Below are 23,800 nucleotides of genomic sequence, written 5' to 3'. Positions count from 1 at the left end.
TATATATACAATTAGAAATAAACACATCCAAACGATGAATTGATTTAAGTTTGAAACTTGTACATGTGATTCCATGCAATCCGCAAGAGAGAAAACTTATTCCTTCATTGAGTTCATCCACAGAGAGAAAGAGAGAGAAAGAGAAAGAGAGAGAGAGAAAAAGAAGCTCCTTTTTCTCGAGCAATCAACATCAAGATGGAAAAAAAAAAAAAAAGAGCCCATTAATGATCTCTACAGCTTACACTTATCATACCTGAAGTTACCTATTAGTGTCTGCAGACGTCGGAGGACTGCTAGAGACCTGCAAAACTGCAAGCTGAAGAGGGAGATGATAAGAAATAACTGTCATAAGAAGCAGGGAACAATAAACTAAGGCTAAATTAAATCAAGAAACATCCCATGAATCAGAGATAGAGAATATCATAAATATAGGATTGACTCTAATCTCCAAAGAGAAAATGATGGCGAGGGGATAAAGATTGAAATCCATGTAGGCTTAGCAGAAAGTGATATTGGCGCGGCTCAATCAGAGATCGTTCTTTACGGCTCTTCGTAAATCCGTCTTCGGATTGAACCTCACCAACATCGCTTACTTTCCCAGTCACTCACCAAATTCCCTTCAAAGAAGAGGAAACCATGAATGCAATTAACCACACAGGAGCAAGTTCAAATCATGTACAGACACTAAAGGGATTGTAGTAGTACTGATTCTAGCTTTCGACTTGCAGGCCCGATATGGGGCACCACAACCGAAAAGAGAAGTAGAAGGTGAATAAAAGAACATCAAGAATGGCCCCATGCTGCACCAAAAGGACAATAATATGATTATTTGAGGTATCACCCGTGGGGAAAAAGACGCTCGCTGGGTGGGACGGAAGGTGGGGATGGTGGTTTTGTTGGTAGTTGGGGCATGATAATGGCGAAGTGGGATCTCCAAATCATGATTTTTATTCCGTGAATCGAGCAAATATCAAGGCCGTTTGGTGCAACTAAACTTTATATATTATTCTTTTGGAGCATACTTGAAACTTTTAGTATTTAGCTAACAGTACGTATATATATATGAGTTAAAAAACAGGGGTTTAAGAGGAAAACACCCAACACCCTACACACAATTTTCATCAGTGGGATTTTGAGTCACAATCAAATTCCCTCAAACCAAACAGAAATTATAGATATGCTCCAAGGGTTTTGATACAAGACAAACCAAATGGGTATTAACTTCCTCTAAGACTACGTAGTTGGAGCTGTGTTTTCAGCATCGAACCCAACTGGGGTTCTGAGGAGAGACCATGAAGAAAAAGAGGGAGAGCCGATTACAAGTATATGTGACACAGACAGTGATTGAAGGGTCATGATTACATGCAAATAACCCCAAAAAAAACCTACTGGCTTCATGTTGAAACAACAAAAGATGAGAAGAGTGGAGATGGAGATGGTGACAAGGAACTGTAAGTGAAAGAGAAAGAAAGTGAGAGGAGAAGGGCGGTAGTGGAGAAGTGAGGACTGAGGAGCAAAGAGGTGTAGGGAGGAAGAGAGTGTATAAAGGGTTGGGTTTGCCTCGGGATGGGAAGGTGAAGAAGGTGAGTGGAATGATGTCAAGGGGAGCAACTTACTTTAGGGTTTGTCATGCTTAGTTTGTACTCAAATAAAATCAAACTCCTCCTTCTGCGCATGCACCTGAAATATTCTCTACCAAAAACCCCAAACAACTCCTTTTGATTGTACCTCTCCTTCTATTATTTTTTTAAGCTTCTTCACCTTTTCATATATACCATGCTTTTGCAATATTTCATTGACTATTAATTAAACCCTTATGCTCAATGGAATGAGATAGTTACATTGGCTTATATGGACTAACTGCTTTGAATTTTTAAATGCATGGTCATTTGTACAAATCAACTAACTAATACTATTAGCTAGGACAGTGATATATATACATTTTTGAAATGTCTCTATGTACTTCTCTTCCAAGTACTTCGAGTCTTGTTAGAAGAAACCTATTTGAAAATTATCATAGACTTTGATGATGACTATTGAACTAGGCCTGCATGCATGGTACAAAAATGAGGTGTAGAGGACAGAGACATTCCATTGTAGTCATGGGACCTCCAATATTCTCTGCGAGTACTATGTTTGACATTAAATTTATATTGTAAACTGGCCATGTAGCCTAGTTTCTTTGTACTCAAGAGTGGTGTATTGCAGTCCCACCATACCCGTACTAGGAAAGGGAAAATTGTGGATTAAGAAATATTAAAGACCAACCAAAATGGGAATTGATTTGGGCATATGACATATTCATCTTTTCACAGTTGAACACTGCCAAACTTAATCCAAATTTGTACTTTGGTCGTGCCCAAATCAGTACCCATCAGCAATATTCTAGTGATCTACACATGGAAAAGAAAACCAAAGGAGGGTACAGAGACGGGTAGCAGAAGTTGGAGAGAAAAAGTGAGAGAATTGGAGAGAGAAAAATATGAAGAATCTCGGAAACAGGAGTGCAGAATGTCAGTGAAGGGATTGTCTAGAAAGAAGTTTCGGAAGAAGCTTAAGAGTACGTACAAAGTTGCCATCTTTCACATTCAACATTCACATTCAGAGGAAAATAATAAAAATAGCCAACCCAAAGCGGAGACATCGGCGCCAAAGGAGCCCTGCCTTGGGTGTGCAAGAGGGAACACTCATCTTGGGGTCGCAACCCTTTATTTTTTGAGGGTCTTCCAAGTTTTTTTGGGAACCCCAAAAGCCCCTTTCTTCTTAAAACTCCCTCCCTCCCTCTCTCCCTCTCTCTCTCTCTCTCAGAGTCTCTCTCTCATGATTTGGGGCGATAAGTTCGCGTGCCACTACCCAAACAGATTCCCCCACGCCTTCAACCCCATTCCACTCCTCTCTTCTTCCTTCTTCACCAGATCCTAGGACTCTTTTCCCTCTTTCTCATTCTCTTTCTAAAGACTCATGAGCAGGTCAAAAGCTATATTCTTTGCTGCTTTTTTTTTTCACTCATTATGTTATTGTTTTTCAGTGTCATGTAGTCGAAGAAGCAGAAAACAAAAAAGGGAAAAAAAATGAAGTGTTGTGGAGAGATCAATGCCGAGGTCAAGTATTGAGAGTGTTTGATTAAAGAGGTGGACAAGGAGACACCCATGTTTTACTCAATACCCACTGCTTTCTTTACTCGCTTATGGGCCATGTTGGCCTCTCTCCCCCATTTTTTTATTTTGATTTAGGAAAGCTACCACACTTTCTTTTAACTCATTATCTACATTCAAGAGGATATTTGAATCACTTTTTTCTTTCTTTTCCATTCCTTTACAAGTATCCTCCTGCTCAACATCACCTCCTTGACTTGACCAAAAATTTAAAGAATTATTGTTATTATTTTTCTTCGACTCCCTCTTCTTCCGTCGTATATCAAATTGGAAAAGCTATAAAAAGTGAAAAGGAAAAGTGTGTTTCCCCACATACATATTTTTAAAATAATAAAAAATAGAAAAAAAATCAATTTTTTATTTTTTGATTTTTTTTTTCAAATATATGTGTATATTTTTCCCAAAAGTGATGAATAGCGTGACTCTAAAAGAAGCTTTCCGAAATTGAACGTTAATCAGTGGGAGGAGCCTTTCAAAGTACGGTATGAATTGAGATTAAGCACGTGCGCTGTGGGTTTGAACTGTTTGGCTAAGTTGGAAAACATGCTTCTCACTGTCTCACCTAGAGTGAAGGCAAGAAAATAGGAAAGAAATGGAAGTAAAATTTAAAAAAGAAGTGGAACTTTTAAAGCTTTTGGGGGTTGTGGAAGATGGGTATGTTTCAATCATGCATGGCAATTAGGCCAAAGTCAGTTGTCAGTTTGTGGAGACAAGAAAGACACCTTTCTCTGAGAGAACTCGAGTTGCTTGGCATCTTTCTCTCTCAACTTCTCTGTCCACACATGCACCCAAGAAAGTAGTTTTGATGGACAGCCCCCTTAAATCTTTTCTGCCAAAGCCCTGTGGAGGATCATCAACATGACTCACATTTTTATTTAAATATTTTTTTTTATCTTATATTACTTTCTAAAAAAATATCCACCTAACCCTAAAATTTCTCTTATATTCATTTGAAGAGATTCAAAATTTCATTTAAAGAAGAGAGAAGACCCCCTATCCCTACGTTCTTAGTCCAACTACTGGGACTTAAAATATATTAGGTTTAAAACAAAGTGCATTAATCCTCAGACAATGTTATAAAACCCAAGCCCACTAACCAAATCACATGTAAAATTGGTACAATGGGGTTGAGCACAAAAGACAGCTAGTTCCTGGGACTGAAGATTAAAATCCCAGATTACCAAGAAATCAGAATTTCTCGGATTTGAATATCAATAATTTATGTCCTGCTGGTTCTCAGTTTTGAGATCAGCAACAGGTAAGTGAAGGAGAACACTATTGGAGATGAAATATTTTCTATTAATTAAGGCTATATGGCACACAGCTTATGAGAACCTGATTATTTAAATCAAAATTTGGAAACTCAGAGAGGCAGTTCACCTCAAAGAAAAAAAGAAAGAAGGAGAGGTTCTTGGGCAGCTGCATCAAAATTACTTTCCTCTGAGTTTACAATATGCATACAGGCAGGACCCCAGAAAACCAATAGATTGGCCAGCAACATTTAACTGGAAGCAAGAGATGGACGCAAATTAACACAAGAAGAGAGGAAAAAAGAGTATAGAAAGCAATGCATTGAACATCACATAAGAAAACCTAGAAGTGAAGAGGAGTTCGTGCTCACCAAATCAAATGGAAGTCCACCAAATATCAGCCAGCCAAGCCCAATCGTAAAAAGATCCTGTAACATCAAAATTATTAATCAGAAAACAGGCATAGGGATTAGTTTTAAATGCCAAGGGCACGGAAATGATGAACATTTGAGGTGCAGCTTTTGAGCTTATGCATGCTAGGAAAATGTTTGTACGTGAGACAGATATTTGATTCAAGGGCACTGATTAGCATTAGAAGAAATCAACTATAGGTACTAATCCAATTATGATCCCAGTTAAAATCGGTTCAAAATCATGGGATCCTTTTCTATCACATAGGAAGGGTTGTTGCATAAAATGTACTTCTAAGTAATTGCCCCACAGATCCTACATATCTATATGAAGAAGAAATCATGTAACATCCTTCTTGCTCCTTCAATGAAAATGAATCAGAAATAACAGCCAGCAATTCCTGGGCATTTTGAGAAACAATCAAACAGTCACCACAATGTGCTTATGGAAACCATAAAACCATTTATGTATTGGGTCTAGAAACAGCAGGCCAATCTTTTGATTGGCCTTCCAAACAGTGCCAAGATGTATGAAACTTACAACCTACTATTTGCTATATGAGTTGGATTACTCCAAATCACCTAGCACAATTGACAGACTGATATGGTGATATGCCACTATAAACATTTTTCCTGATTGAGGGAATGAGAACAGCCATCTTTAGGGGGTGTTCAATAAAATTGAGAAACCTGAGTATTGAATTATAACTACTGAAAGAAATGCTGAATTCGTAGAAATAAAAAATTTATTGCTATCATCAAATTTTAAATACCGAATTGAGTTAAATTTTTCCATAAATATAATAGTTAAGGTCTGAAAACTGTGCAAGTTAACAAATATTTCAACATGGCATTGCTAAACTGTATGGTTAACTACATGCAGTGGAAGGCAAAGCACCATGACTGGCTGTTATGCAATGCAGTATCTAGAAACATCTGCTTCTTTTGGGCTAATAGAAAAATAGGGTTAAAAAAGACCTTATTTGTTTTCCTAAATTGCAGAAAATTTTGAGTTCTAAATATGCAAATGAATCAAATTCAAAGAAACTGATAAATTTTCATATCCCATCATTTTATTTTTAATCAAAACTACAAAGGCAAGGATACAAAGTTTCTATGGTCTAATGCATAGTTAACTCGTAAATTGTATCGTGTATCGTGTATTGTGTATCGTGAATCGTGTATCCTTTCTCTACTTTTCCATATCGCGTATTATACCATAGAGCGTATCCCACTTTTTTTTTCTAAACAATATAAAATAGACAAAAAAGAAATATGCCTACATATATTAACTCCATAATATTAGAAAATGATGTTTAGGGCAATACATTATTAATTTCATGAAAGAAAGATAAAAAGAGGCATAACATAGGCATTCATCAATATCATTTATATGAATAAAAATTGAATACTAGAGTTTTGACTAATTAAACTTCACAAAATATGACATTTAATGCATAGGTTGATCCATAAAGACACAAAATAAGCCTTTTAAGGTTTTAATTATAATTTTTAGTTACAAGTTCCAACTAGTCATAAATCCTTGGATGTATTATTGATATGTATATGTTTATATACCCCCTTCAAAGTTCTAACCAAGGCCTAAAATGTCTATGATCATCAACAATGTGTGTCTGTAATGACCAATACAATTTATAGGAGAAAAAGTAGATCCAACCAAGTTTCGATGAGGGAATCAGTGACTTTCTTCTATTGTGCTGCACATGTGGCATGTTGAGCAGCAAAAAATGAAAGAAAAGGGGGTGTGGGCTCAAACCTAAGCTCTTCCCCATGGAAAAGATGGCCTTCAACCACTTGGGCAAATTTATTTTTTATATATACACTATACTTGTCTCCTAAACAAAAAAAGAAATATGAAAACAAAATTTTTATAAATAAACTGACTTCAATTTATAAAAGGCAATGTACACACTAGAAAAACTATATAAACTCAAGGGGGAAGAAAATCTCCAAGGAGACCAAGTGCTTTGCTCCTTGCTTGGCTAAGTAGTTTGCAGCTTGATTAACAACAAGAGAAGGAGCCTCTCTCTCTATTAGACACCCAAGATATTACAATAGTAGAATCTCCCTCTATGGTTAGATTGGATAGGCACATAGCTTGAGCATGCAACAAGCCCTCCAATAATGCTAATATCTCCACCTCAATTTTTGAACCCACTTCTCCCTCCTCCCTCTATTGTTAGATTGATAAACACAAAGCTTGAGCATGCAGGAAACCTTCAATAATGCAAATATCTCCATCTTAATAGCTGAATAAACTTCTAAAAGTTTAGCTATGACAATTCTATATAGACTTAGGAATTGTGAACACAAATATTGATTCCCCCACCACAAATCTTCCCATGGATTCTCACCCTATCACCCACCATAAACGAGTGTGTCTAGAAAAATCCTAAAAGACTTGTGCAATAACCTTCTAGGGACAACAATGTAACCACCCATTAGAGTGTGTCCCATAGAAGCTCATCATAACTTGATGCCCAAGAGTATAACTTTCCCTAGGAAACCTCTATAGTCATCACCTTAAAAGAGCACGATTTTTTAAAGAAATTTTCCAAACCCCAAACCCACTTCCACCTTAGACTTGCACACTAGGTCCCAATTAATGACATGGTCTATCTTGCACTCCCCAACTCCTAACCAAAGAAAATCTCTTCGCTTTTTATTGATCTTTAATACCATTTATTTATTTATTTATTTTGATAAGTAAGAGATTGTATTAAAGACCAAAAAATGCACGAGAGTATATCGAAACAAAAACAAAAACAAAAGACCAAGAGAGAAAACAAAAATAGCTCCCACCCTCAAGAAGGACCTAACCAATCTACATAATCAACTAAGAACAAAGATTTCCCATTAATGTACACCCGAATCCACAATCAGCAATAGTGGCCCTGCCCATGATGAACTAAAATTATTGGTGCTTGTTAATTTTGATATAACCAACATGCTCTTTTTTCTTTTTTTATTTATGAATTCTATTAAATATTAAATTAAAGGTATATGCGTGAAACACAATCTACTAATTAATCTATTTCATTTGCTTACTATAACTATATCATGGTCTCATCTTATAATACCTCAGGGACTAAGGAAACTATTTTAGTAAAATTTAATTGTCTCAATTCTCGGACAATCGCACCAAAAATTCGAGTTCTTTTTGGGTTTCCTTCTTGATCAATAATAACTGCAGCATTGTCACCATATCGTATTATCATACCGTTGTCCCATTTGAGTTCTTTATAGGTACATACAATTACAGTTCTGATTACTTCTGATCTTTCTAGAGGTATATTTTTTGGGGGGCCCTAATGCCAGTCCTCCACTATTACCGAATTTCCAACCCGGACTTCAGCAGCTCTGCCAGGGGAGTTCCCTTGGACTCCCTAGCAACAGCTACTCTAGAAGAGAACTCCTATCCGTTCATGCCCCTTATATGTAAGAGTCACTCTCTCCTTGATAGAAGGTACTTAGAGATTACCTGGAATAACTTTATCATAAAATGACCTACGAATCTTTTTCCCGGATGGAGCATTGGGTGGACTGCATTTTCTAGCAATCCAATTTGCCTCCGAAGAAGGGATTGGAGACAAGAAAGTGTTGGTTGTTTTAGGAGCAATGGTGAATCACGAGGGATAAATAAATATCCTGGGGCAGGCTTACACGTGAAAACCTGTCTATTACGCTTGGGGAGAATCCTGAAATGCCGACATGTGTCGTGATAAGGGAGTGGTGAACCCTCTTCTATGGAACAACCGAGAGGACCTCGGCCACAAAAAAAACAACTTGCACTCGCCAAGCTAAACTATATTGACGGTGGCTCCATACCCTCATCTATGGGTACTCTTATGGGGAGAATTTCTTTTGAAAAATCACTTTTCATAGTGATGCAACGAAAGTTTCATTTTTGAATGAAGTTAGTTCTTATTTTATTATTAGTTTACTCAATGAATCATTTTTGTAAAGGAAAGAGCTTTTAAGACTTTGATCTAACATCTCTACATTTTCAAATACTATTCGGTTTCTTTCCTTCCAAATAATCCAAAATATGCATAAAGGGGTCACTCTTCAACTACACCTTCTTCCCACAAGAGAACCTATCCACTCTAGGAAGGTGTCGCAAACTGAGCTAGAAATAACCCATTGGACCCCAAATAAAGAGAACACCAATTGCCATAAGACCCTTGCCTTAACACAATGAAGAAGGATGTGGTCAATTGTTTTCGACTCCTCTTTGCAAAGCACACACCTGTCGACTAGCGACCAACCTCTTCTTTGAAGCTAGTCCAAAGTGAACACTTTTCCCCAACAAGCATCCCAAGTAAAGAGCCTCACTTTAGAGGGAACCTAAGGATTCCAAATAATCTCTACCAAAAAATGGGTAGCACAATCTGGTTCTGACAACGTGTAGAAAGATCTTATAGAAAAACTTCCTTTGCTATCACCATTCCAAACCACTTTATCATTTTGCTCCCTATTCACCAAGTGCCCTTGCAACTTCAAAAGGAACATCTCCATAGAATCCAACTCCCAATCATTAAGATTCTTAGCAAAATCCCCCCCCCCCCCCTCTCTCTCTCTCTCCCTTTGCTCCCACAAATCAGCCACACACGCCTCTTTTGCCTTGGATAAAGCATACAAATTAGGGAACTCTTGACTACACCATTGCCATCCCTCCAAAACTTCACTCTCTTCCCATTCCTAATAGCATAGTACACATTAGAGTTGAAGATGTCCCTTTGACATAGCAAACATTAATGCCATTGAAGAAGGCATCTTAAAAAGGGAGAGAAAATAGCTAAGGCTAAGGATATGAGACAAACACGACTATATAAGAGTTATCCTTCCACAAAAAGGTTTTTATCCATCCATCTAATCTTCATGAAATTTTCTCAATTACTAGATCCTAAAAAACACTTGCTTTTGGGTTTCCCCTAATGGAAGACCCAAATAGGTGAGAGACTAATTAGACCTTTCAGTTAAGCAACAAGACTAACCTAGTGTTCTAATCTTGACCTGTGTTGATGTCAGAGAGAGTACTTGACAAGATTGATCTCAAGCCCAAATATGTGTTCGAAAACTAACAAAATTAGCTTAAGATTTTGCAAATCCTCTAAACAAACTCTAGAAAAAAATATGGTGTCATCTGCAAATTACAAATGGGACACTCTAACTCATAAGGAAGTCTTCCAATAACCTACTCTCCACTACTCTCAACAACATTCTACATAACACATCGACTACAATAGTGAAGAGGAAAGGGTATGGTGGATCTCCTTGTCTTAGACCTCTAATTCCTTTAACCCAACCTTTAGCATTTTTGTTTACTAAGATTGCAAAATTGGTCATAAATAAACAATCTCTCATTCAAGTCCTCCACCTAGAACTAAACCTCTTTCTTTCAAGTACATGGTCTAGAAAACCACCATTCACATAGTCATAAGTCTTTTTAGAATCAATATTGAAAACTACTCCTTTCTATTCAAAGCGTCATTTCGCATCCACCATCTCATTGGCCATCAACACTGTATTCCAGATTTGTCTTTCTTGAACAAAAGTTCCTTGTAAAACATGAATAGTTTCATGAAGAATAGATCAGTCAAGCTAATAGATCTAAAATCCAGTATCTTTTTGGTCTAACTCTTTTTTGGCACTAGAGCAATGAAGGTGGCTTCAATATTACCCCACTATTATGGAATTCCAAGAACAACCTTAATAAATCCTCCTTAATCACATTCTAACACTCTTAAAACATTAGCAATGGTGAAACCAGAAGACTAAGTGCCTTGTTATTATCTAACTAAAATATGGCTTTGAGGATCTCTTCTTTGGTAAAGGGGGCGATCCAACCAAATAGTATTGTCTACTGAAATGGGTGACCAAGCTAAGCCTTCTAATCTCTAGGACTCTCTAAGGGGACTCATATATAACTTTAAAAAAAATGCAATATCCCATCTAAAATACTTTCAATGTTATCCAAAAGTGGTCCTTCTTCATTCTCCAATACCTTGATTTACTTCCTATTATGCCTACCATTAGTCACCCTATGGAAAAACTTCGAATTACAATCCCTTTCTTTTACCCACCTCACCTTGGCTTTTTGTCTCCAATGCACCTCTTTCCTTGACAACAATTCCTCACACTATCTTTAAAGCATGAACTCACTGAAAAAAGTTCCAAAGGTGTTAATGACTAAATCCTTTCATCTACAAAGGAAGGTAATAGATACACATGTAACACGAAAGAAAGAAGGGCAGTTAGCTCCTCAATTCCTAGATCGAAAAGGTTTCAATGAAAATTAAAATACAAAAATGGATAGGTAGAGGATGGAAATAGAACAACGGAAACAAGCAAATTTGTAATCTTTGCAACCCTGAAGAATTTGGAAACTAAAGCTTGAGAGGTCAATTACCCAACCAATATCCTCCCAAAAAACAGAGTTTTCTACCATTTCCCACCGTGTATTAGGTAAAATTAATGAAATCATTGAAAATGCACAACCAAAATTCTCAATCATCACCATTTTTGAGATCAATATTCGAATCATTCCAATAACATTTCTTAATATTCATTACTAGAACAAACTTAAGTCTTAAGACTTTACCTATGTTTTTGATAACATGTGTGTAGCTTTCTCATGTACGATTACTTTACTGTTTTCTTGCCCTTTCATCATCAATTTCTACCTTCAAATATATTTTCAACAATTCATAAGATAGTTTATTAAAGAATTTTCATTTCTCGAATTTGATTTTTCTTCAAAACTATTAAAAAAAAGTTAAAGGTGCCTATATGTTGTATTTTGTATCATATTGTGTATCATTTATGTATTATAAGATATTGTTAAGATACATACCGGTGGCCTCCGTATTGTTTTACTTAAAAATTGTTGTATCATAAGTTTTTAACAATTTGTCTGTTAAATTAATGTTAACATGACAACATTTTTGTTAGTTGTAGATTTCAAAGGCTCGTGACAAAAAATGGAAAAATAAAAAAACACAATCTTACCTAACACATTTATGTCTTTGGCCTTATAAACAAGAAAACACATTTTGACAATAAATAAGATATTTTTATAATCAACATGGCAAGGTAGAAAGAGATTAGAATTGACATATCTATTGGGACTGAAGTTCATTATAGAAGGATTGTAAACCAAAGGAACTTGGTTTTTAAAAAGAGGGTATAATTTTTAAAATCCTCTCAGCATTTTCCTTGGTCAGTTTTGAATTAAACATTTTTAGTGATACATCACTTAATGATGGAGGTATATATTTTGGTTATCAAACACCTTATGAAGCAAACCTCGTTGAAAATTGTGATAACCTAATAATTGTATTTCCTTGCACAGTAAGCAGTGATGAGATGCTAGGAAAAAAAAAAAAAGTCTATTTATCAGATGTATGTAGTCATCTCATCAGTTGCTACTGGTCCAAGAATCAACAAACTTGATTTGAATCACAAGGAAGCCATGGACAGAACAATCTTAAATTGATAGTAATGAGCAAGGCCAAACTGGAGTATAAACAGAATAGCATGACTATGACAAAAGCTTAATGTCTGTGTGTGTACAGTAATTGAGCATTACACACCTTCAGATTGCCACAAATTGTCTGTGTGAGTGCCGAATTGAGAGTTGTATTGAGAAATACGAAGTAATTCAAGAAGAAAGCCATAATACATGAAAGAAGCATCATGGCCTGCAAAACATCTCAATGCATCAGTTCCTGTTCAGACATTTGAAAACTTTCATCAATAGCAACGACGCTACAATACATTACTAAACTTTATTCTGTTTAAGCGCAAGAATTGAAACTCGTTCTAGAATTGATGAAGGCAGGTTTTTGATAACTGACGAAAATAATGGTAAGGATAGAGAACATGTTGAGAAACATACTAAAATTTCAATAAGAAAAAAAAATGTTCAGCACTTCAATTTCTTTCATTCATGGAGATCATTTATGATCTTAGAAAATTGATTAAAAACTTGAAGGAACTATTAAATCAGTTCGTCAAATTTCAAGAGGAATAATTTGGTGGCTTTGTACCTGAAAGGGGTTCTGAGGTATTGCATTAGTCAGGAATTTTCAGTTAAAAATATGATTGCCTCATGGTAAACTTTTATTTTATATGTAAATATTTTGCAAGGTCTCAAATATATTTGTTCCTTATGATTAATAGAAGATATCTGATGTATTTCATATCCACATACTACATTTTGGTCAGAAAAACAAAAGACGGTATAAAGGTAAGACTACAATTTTGTAAGGAAACTTTGATATTTAGAATTATCTAAAACAAACAAGACTGAGGATAGGTGAAAAATGACCTTTAACTATAGTAAAGTGAGAACTTTCTGTACCTTGATTCAGTTATCCATGAGGCGCAGGGAGAGATGTACAGAGGTTTCTGGAATGTTATGAGACTAGCACATTCTAACAAATCTAAAGAGACATTTTAACGGTAAAGCAAAACAATATTCATGATAGAAGTCCCCAAACAGAAGAGGTTAAGTTGAAAGACAAGGAGAGATTGACATAAGGAGACTGAGAAAAATCCAAGAGTCTCAGATAAGGTCGCAATTGAGAGCATCCGAAGACAACTATATAAAAGTAATATTAATACATATTAGAATAAATCAACTATTATAAGTTAAGGGCTACAGCAAGGGGAGAGGAAGACTTGAATGGAGATATGATCAATAAAAGAAGCCTTGAAAATCACATGCTCTAACTGCAGCTATGATTATTGGGTAGACCGGAACAGGTAGAATGCTGCTCTTGATGCTTAAGTAACTGGTTTAATGAAACTATAAACAATAATATTTTTGGTATCGAAGACCCAGAAAAATTTAGCATTTTTCATAGGCAGATTGGAAGATCTAAAATTAAATGAAGGATGGGTTGAGGCACAAACATAGAAAATGCATTTAAAAAAAAAAAAAAAAGCAAAGCAAAGAACCATATGCTAGCTGAAGAGCATGACCAAAACATAAAAATCAGACATAACCATGCTACATTTCATGCACCAAAAGGGCTGCATCATTAATGTTCAACCAAAATATATATATATATTTTTAAAGGAAGATACAATGGCAGCCATGAGTCATATAATCCTGAAGAACAAAACTGCTGAGCATGCATTGTGAAAGCAACAAAAAAGAAGCACCTGAAAGCCAGGGGAGAACAAATGGGGGAAGTTCATCATAGCTTCCAGGTCACCATTCATAGCTGTCCATAACAGTAAGGCTGGCCCACATATTATTCCTGTGAAAAATTCAATTAAACAAATATGCCCCAATTTATTTCTTTTTTCAAAAGGATTTAAAAATCAATTAATCTGTCTCTGTTTGAAACCTATCATCTTACCATTGCTCCACATAAGGCCAAAGCTACTGAGGCCACTGGATTTTCCTGAGACAATTGAGAAAAATACCACATATCAATAGAAAGAAACTTTGAACGTTACCATAGAGAATGAAACATGAGAAGACATAAGAACAAAATAGTACCAATACGAGATATAGAAGCAAGATATACAGCTGTACAAATGTTTGCCACAAAAACAATAGCATAGCCATAGGAGTCAAATGACAGGTCCCGAGCTCCAGCAATAAATGCACCAAGTATGATTATCCCAACACTGGTGAAAATTTTGGAAATTTCCATTGAGAAAATTAGCAACATGATACAATAGGTAATGATGCTATCACTATAAAATTCCAAGAATAAATCAGTCTGAGCCATAATTTTTCATACTTCCACTTTGAAATGTTAATTGAAGACATCCACTTCATACTACTACCAATAGGCAAGACACTCCTGTTGAGAAAAAACTACGACGAAGATTGGCAAACCTGAATATAAGTATTTGGAATTGTGAGAGGGGCTTTACAAAATAAGGTAACTTATTTGGGGTTCAATTGGACTAGCCTGCTGGCCAATAATCTGCATGAAGAACACCCTCCTTGCAATCCACAAAGCTTTGTTTCAGATGAGGAACTCCTATTATACTTGGAATTTTTCCAATGGGACATGAAGATATTTATGTCTAATTATCTAATATTATATATATATATATATTTAAAAGTTTAACTAATTTGTAAAACAATATCATTTTGCTTTGACTTTGGAGTTACATTATAGAAACAAAATATTAAATTGTTATATTTGTGATATATTGTTATATGATCCACAAATTTCATATAACGTTATGGAAGAATGGTTCTTAGCGTGCCCTTTGTATGTTTCCTGAATAAGCTTGCCTTTCTTTCTATTGTGATTCATATGAATGACGGTAATTATTCTCCGCAAAAAAGATTGCTTATCAATCATAAAGCCACATCCCTAATCAGGTCCAACCTTTGGAGGACTACTTGTACACATGCATAGCCCATGCACCTTCTACTTTTAAATATAATCATATGATATGTCAATCATGAAATTTAGTCCCATGATTACTGATGAAAAAAAAATTCATAAATTAGAACTTCATAAAAAAATAAATAAATAAATAGTTTAAATAGGCAGAAGGTAAGTCCACTTTATGAGTTTTTTCTGATACTCACACATTTCTTATGATTTTATTAGAGGATTGCTTCCATTTATAATTCAATTCACACTTTCATAAGTGGCTTGATGACTGAAGGAGACAAATTTTCCTGCTTCCCTTAACTTAGGTGATTTATGCATTACAAAAAAGCAACAGTGGATAAGGACTATTTACCTGCTAAGCACAGCAAGTGAATGTTTCTGCCCTGTCAGGAAATACTCAACCACCATTGTAAAAGCCACAGTTGTTCGTCTTAGTGTGGTGTACATAGGTACATTTAAGGCGCGTACAGATTCCATTGTGATCAGCTTTTAGCAGAAAGAGAAATTGCCAAATATTATTTAGAAAGAAACTAGAGATTTAAGTCAAAAGAAAGTGAATTCTGTGCCACCAAACGCCTACCATGTAGAGCAAATATGATGATGCTAGAGGAAGGGTGTGAACCAATGTCTTAATTGGTACATGTGTTGCTGAGTCATCAGTGATGCTCTCTGGTTGACCAGCTGAGAAAGAAATTATCTTCCAGCGTCTCATCACATAGAGAAATAAACAGGAAGATATCGTCTACGAAAAACATAAGATATCAAGTGTCTCAATATCTAATGAAGAAATTAGAATCCAATTTTAACCCCAAAAAAATAAATAAATAAATAAACTAATACAGAAGGTCAGGCCAAAATTAAATGAAAATGTTAAATTGACATGCCTAGCAAGTGGCAAATGGGACCTAAATCTTAATAATGTCATATCAACCTTTAATAATGATCCAAGCACGCAAAATTTTGACCTTTCCTTCTAAGATATGAAATCCATGAAAGAAGCTCAATTATATTCTGGATCCAGAGTTACAAGTCCTGTGGTGATAGAAGGGTATCAAAAAATCAATTTGATATTATTGCTGCAAGATCAACCATAAAGGCTATTCCTTTTTTGATAGACAACCCTAGAGATTATTTCTTACTTAAAGCAATTAATTGAAAGGTTTTGAGGGAAGAAGAGAGAATTTTATATCGAAAAAAATGATGCAGTGGGTTTTCAAAATGAAAATAGTATCAATTATATGTACTAATTTGAGACCCCTAAGGCTTTTCCATGGTTCTGAAAGGCGCAAGGCGCACTAAGGCCTGAGCTAAGTTAGATTTAACCTAGAGTGCATGTCCATTTTATAAAATATTGTAAATATGGAAATGAAAACCTTCGTTAAATCAATATTCCAATAATTTCAAGAAGCATTGAATAAAAAAAACAATAAAATAACATAAAATGTCAACATACGGTCATAAGTTTCAAGAATAAAAGTGTAAAAAGGAAAAAAAGGAAATAGACAAGATGAACCTTTACAACAAGGTACGCACCTTGGCAGGCAAAGCACTATAATAGCTAAGGAGTCACCACACCTTAGGCCTAGATGTGCCTTTAATAACTATGACCCTAACCTAGGTGGCAAGGGGGTTGAAATGAGGATGGAAGGTTCCATGTTTGAGTCCACAAATTGAAAGAATACCTACAAAAAAGGATGTAGATATATTAATTTGATCAAGAACGCGTATGATGCATCAACACTAATGGCAATGGGCACAAGCAAGAAGAGTCATACACTATGTTGTTTACACACATTAAGCTTTTACTTGAGGAAATTGGAGTAGCAATTAATCCATCCAAGATTCTATTTAGCATAAGAAATGAAAACAGTTCTTCAAATAGTTTTCATTTTTGAACTAAAGCAAGGGCAACTATTATTTTTTAATCATTTTCAATTAATAGCATGTGATAGAAGAGCATTTTAGAATGAGAGTAGTGTCTTAGAAGAGGCATCATTTTTTCTAAAGACAAAAGGCTGACTCATCAAAATACCTTCTTTACCCTACCAATTTACTTCATGTCTTTGTTTATATTCCCTCTAGTGGTTAGAATTTGACCGGAGAAGATTCCTTATAAGGTGGTCATTATTCGAAAAAAAAAAAGTTACACCATGTGAAATAGGATATAGTCTGTAAAGATAAGAAGAATGAGGGAAGTGGTTAGGCATCAGAAGCTTCTTTTCTTTGAACAAAGCTTTACTTGGAAAATTGTTATAAAGACTCATGAGTGATAAGATTGCATTTGGAGATGGGTAATCTTCCAAAAGAATTTAGAGAAACTGATAGGGGGTGAGTTCAAGGTTGGTGGGGAAGGCCTTTGAGTGATTTTGTGGAAAACCTATTAGGAAGTGTTAGGGGAGCTTTTGCCCAAAGACTGAAACATTAAGATAAAAAAAGGCTCAAAGCCAAGTTTTGAGAAGATGGATGTGGAAAGTGTTCTCTAAAATACAATCTTCCTTCCCCTTTCAATATTACTTCCACTAAAACTACGAGCGTAGTGGATCTTTGGAAGAGGAAATGGTCATTGGAAGCCTACTATTTAAGGTTGTTGAATGATTAATACAGAAAGATGATAGCAAATTCATTAAGCTCATTCATTAAGTATCCTAACAGGGTAGTGTATATAGATTAGCATGGAATCAAACAAAGAATAGGCGTTTCTCGGTTAAGTTATTCTAATTCCCCTTAGTATCAAAACTCCCAACAAATTTTCAGCTCAAGAGGTGTGAGATTTTGGAGCCTCTAATTTAAGGGAGATATCCGAGACTTGTGAAGCATGATCAAAGTCCAAGCAGGGGAGCAAGGCATGAGCATGAGAGGCAAGAAATAAGGGTTATGGAGAGGGTTAGAGAAAAACAACCATGAGGAAGAAGGTTGAATGCCTTGTTGTCAAGTTCAAATCGAATTTGGAACTCAAACTAGTGCATTAGCATCAGCTGTGACTTTGAACTGAATTTTTGGGTTGTTTCTCATGAGTTTTTTGGTGTTTGCCACATATGGTTTTAAAGTTCAGGAAGTCAGGAATCCAACGCTTCAAACAATGTACAAATCGAAGTTGAAACAACGAAGTTATGACCATTTGAATCAAAGTTGCACCGAGTAAAATTCCCTTTCAAATTTTTTGAACTAAACCTTTCAAAATTGAACTAGAGGAGAAAACACAAAATTGGGCAGAAGTTGTGTTCGAAAATCACATAGATCTTTAACTCACTTTGAACTCAATTGAAAAAACATACAAATTTGGCAAAAGTTGAGTTTGAAAATCACCCAAATTTTGAACTTAACTCAAACTCCCCTTGAAACATGAAATTTTCAAGGCTTGAAGGAACATCTTAAAAACTTTTCTCACTTTTCTTGGATTGTGCTAAGATTTATTGGGGTTTTGATTTTCCCCTACTGGATTTTATAGATGGATTTGCACATGGTTAGGGTGTGGAGATCTTTGTTCTTTGTTTTTTCTTCTGTTTTATTTATCCCCTACAACCTCTCTCTTTGTGCTTCTTGTGTACTTAAGTTGTGCCCCATTTTCTCTAGATGTTTTCTTAATGTATTTCCTTTCCTTATAAAAAGTTTAAAAATAAAAATAAAATAAAATAAAATAAAGGATTTCATGGAATACTCATTTTCAAAAAAAATAAAATGTATTCAAACAATTTTGGAAAAATATTAATAGATACATTTCTTTGTAAAATTTTTCATTTCTCTGTTTTTGCAAATAAAGTTCTCCTTTCTACCACCAAATAAGCACTAAATGATTTAGGTTCAATTAAACTAAGAGAAAACATGACTATGACTCAACAAAACTAGGATTAAAAAAATGAAATATTGGAGAAAAATGATTTTCAATAGATATCTAAAACTGGCCATCTTTTTATCTTGGAGAACAATATCCATAAGAAAGTGGAGAACAAAATGATGGTTCACGTACAATTAGAGCACAATGTATGAAATGGTGAAGTGCTTTTAGAGGGAAGTGTGGTTACGGAATACCCACTATGTTAAAGGAAATTTTTATGAGATAGTTATAGGAGACTAGTAGTGCCATAAAATTAGAAAATGGAAGATAGTTAAGAGAATGTTAAAATGGATGGGTAGAAATTAAGAAAAAAATAGAATAAAAAAAGAGGATTCATAAAAAATTTAGAGGCAATACAAAATTGAGAAATAGTGAAGACCAATATATGCATCAAGTGAGGAGAAATGATTTTATTGTGATTTAGGTTAAAGACATTACAAGGACGAGATAGGCTAAAGGAAAAAAGTTTAAAGCGATATGGAATATTGACAATGATTTGAAGGATATGACCCTGGATGAGAAAGGATCTGTGTATCCAGCTCTATGTAGTTGGCAACTAATTTGCAAAGTTGAATGGTACACAACCGATCCCTTTGTCAGAATCAGACATAAAACCACAAGCATGCATACTTTAAGGCACCTAACATAGAAAAGGAAGGTCTTTATGCTAAAGGCAATAAGTTTCTACCTTGCCCAATTCTCTCCTTACAGTATGATTAAAACTAAAAGTGTTAAGAAGAAATTCAAGAGAATTAGAACTTGATGAAGGAATTAATGAGAGCTTAAAAATGCCAAGCTAAACAAAAATTTCCTAGTAATGTAAAGGGAGTAAAAAGAAATGGAGCAAATTAAATAAAAAAGCATATTGAACTATAGTTCATTTTCCAAAGGTTTGAGGATAGAATTGACAAACATATAGACAAGAAACATAAATTGTCATTTAACAAATGAAATGTTCCCCTACATTTTGGAGAAGAACTCAATTTTTCAGAGGCAACCTTACAAATGTCTTACTTTGATATTGAAACTACCAAAATAGCTAACTAGAATTTAATTTCCTAGAAGAAGCAAACAGGTGCAAATTTTTTAGTAAACCATGTAGCCTAAACTCCTGAGGAGTTCTAGAGAATGAAATTCCTTACCAGCCTGTTGCCAACAGATTAAGTTGGTCACTTCCTTTAGATCAGATTATGTGTGCCCAGGTTTATTATCTCCACTTGCACTACTAAATCCGTTTAGTAGGTCATGTAATAGAAAGGTGTAAGCCTCAAAAGCATTAATATGTTAAGGCAAGCAGTCTTTAAACCAAAGAAAAACTGCCTTCCACCAGAAGAGCCATCCTCTGTCCAAGATTACAGCAAGAATAGCATCTTCCACTCAAGCTTGGGAATTGTAGACCCCATCCTGTCAAATGTCCTCTTGTTTCTCTCTTTCTAGATGCACCAGCCCAAACAAAGGGGCAGTCCACATCTTTCTCCTAGTTTCTTGGCAATACATCAGCTTGCTAGTTAACATCATTTATCTGCCTTCATAATGAAACCGCAAATTATATCTCTGGCCACAAAACAATGCTTGCATGAATTTGCCTTCATGTAAGTTGTACAGCTTTAGAAATTCTTTGCAGGTGATCCCTAGTTCAAGGGACAAACATCTACGTGATTATACTGCTTTTCAACCAACTCAATTGGAATGTCCTTCCACAGCTTTGTCCATACATTGGCTTCTTAACTCCTAAAATTACCTTGACCATTTAATAAGGAATCATGTTTCATCAGAAGCAATCTATCTTGTAACCACAAATTGAACAAGACAACTCGTGACACTCAATTTGTGAAGGAGAAAATTTTTCCCATCTTTCTACCACTATTAGATATTGTCTATCTTCTTCCTTCATATTGAACAAGTTTTGCACATCAAAAGTCAAGAAGAAAAAACTAGCTGATTGCACAAGTTATGATGACAAGTAACTGACTAATGTAAATGACTAAAACAGCTTATAACTCAGGAATGTATAAGATAGTCCATCTGAGCAACTCAGCAAAGAAGGTACCTGAAAAAGAGTGATGACATTTGCATATGGAAAATTATAAGAAGAAAGAACTGCCTTGTTGAACAATATCAAGAGAACTGCAAAAAAAATTGTTAACCCAGAGTCAGAATAGTTGAAACCAAAAAAGGCAGCCATAGTGAAAACTGCCAAACAGGAGGCATAAGAAGGATGGGAATAGGAAAAAGATAAAAAGTAAAGAGAGAGGAAAAAAACAAAAAAAAAAATTGTGAAAACTGCCAAAGTAGACATAACAAGGATGGGAATAGGCAAAAGAAAAAGAAGAGAGAGAGAGAGAGAGAAAAAAAAAAAAAGGAAGAAGAATGAAAATGAAAAGCCTCGGCTCAACAGAGCTGAACTGTTGAATTTGGAACTCTATAAGACAAAAGCATCACTTACCTTAGTTGAATTCAATTTTTCATTTTGCAAAAGCAAAAAATGAAATAGAAAACAAAACATTCAAAATTTCATTTTCTATATTAAAAAAATAAGTATATTTCAGAGTCAAATAATAAAATATTGGAACATCACACAGTGAACCAGTTCATGAGTGGCCCAATAGAAGTAAAATAGTGCTTAAAAACATCCTTTTCTCCTTTACCTTTGTTCATTATTTTCAACTACCAACAGGAGCACCAATTTTTGTCCTAAAATTGCCAGAACAGAAAGAAACAATATTCTCGAGAACCAAACACACTCCGTTAATTTATCCTCTGTTTCTCGCTCCATAGAATATAATAAAAACCAAAATATTTCTCTCTTCTAATTTCCCTCCACTTTCTCACGTCGGAATATTTTCTCATATTTTCATAGTACGACTTAAAAATTTGAGAAAAAAGTCGTACTAAAAATGGAAGGAGATGAGAACGTGAACCACTTCATGAAGGCATATACAAGCTTAATATTAATAAGATTTGTATTCTGAACTCTACCTGATTTTCGAAAGAAAAACCGAAAACAAAGCAAAAAGCTTCAATCATTCTTTACCTTTACTTTCATCCATTATTTTCCAGAACCAAAAGTAGCCTTAATTTTCATCCCAAGATTGATCAAAATGAATAGACACATCGAAAACCATACAAAGCCAGTTAAGTCAAATATTTCAAGCACAAGGAACAAGAAATTAGAAAATAAAAATCGGAAGCAATAAATAATTCTGTTTTAATTTTTCCTTCACTTTCTCATTCTCTACAAACAAAACCAGACAAAAAAAATTCAAAAACGAGTCGAAAGCTTCAGGAAGAAAAAAAAAAAACCAGAAATGGAACAAGAAAAAGGCTATGAGAATGGAGAATACAGAGGGACCTACTTGCGCAAACCATGTAGGAGATGGCAGCGTAAACACCTCTTTTCGTCATGCCCTTGGCACTCCGGTGGCTTTCTTTGGCCACCGGCGAGTCCGTCACCGGCAAGGGCTGACTCTTGGTTGAAGTCGCTTCTTCCATGACTCGCTCTCTCTCTAGAATTCAGAAATGTGCAGGGTAGCAGCAGTTGAGTGAGACAGAGAGACACAGACACGGACAGAGGCACAGGGGGCAGAGAATATTTGAGTGGCAGGCCTATAAATAAGGCGTTGGGACACGTGTCAGCGTCTGAGTAGGTGAGAGTCCATGAATAGTCAGGGCCTTGGTAAAAACCAGCCCTGCCTTCCATCCTTCTTCTCCTTCCACTTCCTTCTTTTTCTTTTTCTCCTGCTTTGCTAACTCACTTACTCTGCGATTTCTTTTCTTCTCATCTTTCCAGCTTGGCAATTCTATATTTTCCATAAAAAAATATCAATAAATATTTTTCTTTATTTTAATTTACCAAATTAAAAGTATATGTAGGAAATAATTGATAAATTTAAATAATACAAGGAGATTGAATGGGCTAAAAATATTATAGAATTTGAAAATAAATGAAAGATGATTAAGTATTAAAAAATAATGAATTTTTTGGAAAATAATAAAATAATAAAAACAGAGATCTCCCACAGATTTTGGAATATCTTTTGGGTGCTCATTGGATTTTTTTCTTTCTTTTTTTCTAGATAAGGAAATCTTTTTATAGATAAAAAAAAATTATATTAGGTAAAAAAATTTATTTATGTATTTTAAATTTTATTTCTTTAAAAATAAAAATAAATGTACAAGTTACGTTTGATTATCTCATTGGATATTCTAAGATAACAATGAGAATGTTATATTATATTTATATTTAATTTATAAAACAAATAAAAATATATATGAAATATATATTATTTTTAATAATAAAAATTATATTATATTTCAATATTTTTTATTTAAAAAATGAAATTTAAATTTTACAAAGATAAATTTTTATATCATCTTATTTAATATATAAAAATAATTTATATGTCATGTATTAATATTATTTTATAAATATTTTTTTAATCATAAATTTATTTTACAATAAAAATAATTATTCTTGCAAAATAAGTATATAAAAAATAAAAATTAATAAAAAAAATAGATTTATAATACATGGGATATGCATATTTCAAATCTTAACATAAGATTAATATATCTTATATAAAAGGGACAAAAAAAAAATGGAATAGATAATATATTATACCATTTATCATATCCCATTGACTAAATACAAGATATGATATAATATATTCTCTCTTATCGTATCTCGTATTATATTCAGTCAATCAGGTAATCAATCTATATTTTACAATGATTTTTTTAAGATATTTTTTTA

General features: G+C 34.5%; 1 protein-coding gene and 1 non-coding gene across 4 annotated transcripts; both read right to left on the bottom strand.

Annotated features, from left to right (window-relative positions):
- Positions 1–18: 18 nt before the first annotated feature.
- On the bottom strand, positions 19–22,650 carry LOC100250711 (UDP-N-acetylglucosamine transporter UGNT1). 3 transcript variants are annotated; one of them, XR_786866.2, is made up of 11 exons: positions 22,404–22,650; positions 21,098–21,174; positions 15,793–15,954; positions 15,565–15,698; positions 14,351–14,481; positions 14,208–14,252; positions 14,008–14,105; positions 12,432–12,539; positions 4,777–4,833; positions 4,536–4,660; positions 19–316 (listed from the first exon to the last, which is right to left on the bottom strand). XR_786866.2 is itself a non-coding variant. In XM_002282327.5 (10 exons), exons 1-10 carry the CDS (start codon positions 22,537–22,539, stop codon positions 4,586–4,588), a joined length of 1,023 nt encoding a protein of 340 aa, XP_002282363.1. In that variant the 5' UTR covers positions 22,540–22,650; the 3' UTR covers positions 4,434–4,585. The 3 variants fall into 3 exon arrangements, 1 of the variants encoding a protein (XP_002282363.1); XR_009466970.1 differs by lacking the exon at positions 19–316 and adding an exon at positions 3,883–3,995; XM_002282327.5 differs by lacking the exon at positions 19–316 and having other exon boundaries at positions 4,434–4,660.
- On the bottom strand, positions 496–598 carry MIR171E (microRNA MIR171e). The gene has a single exon (NR_127786.1). It is a non-coding gene; the product is annotated as a microRNA MIR171e (primary transcript).
- Positions 22,651–23,800: the final 1,150 nt, after the last annotated feature.

Source organism: Vitis vinifera, chromosome 11 (assembly GCF_030704535.1).
Source record: "Vitis vinifera cultivar Pinot Noir 40024 chromosome 11, ASM3070453v1".
Lineage (NCBI taxonomy): Eukaryota > Viridiplantae > Streptophyta > Magnoliopsida > Vitales > Vitaceae > Vitis > Vitis vinifera.
Note: the sequence above shows the minus strand (reverse complement) of the source record. Positions and strands in the feature narration are given on the sequence as shown.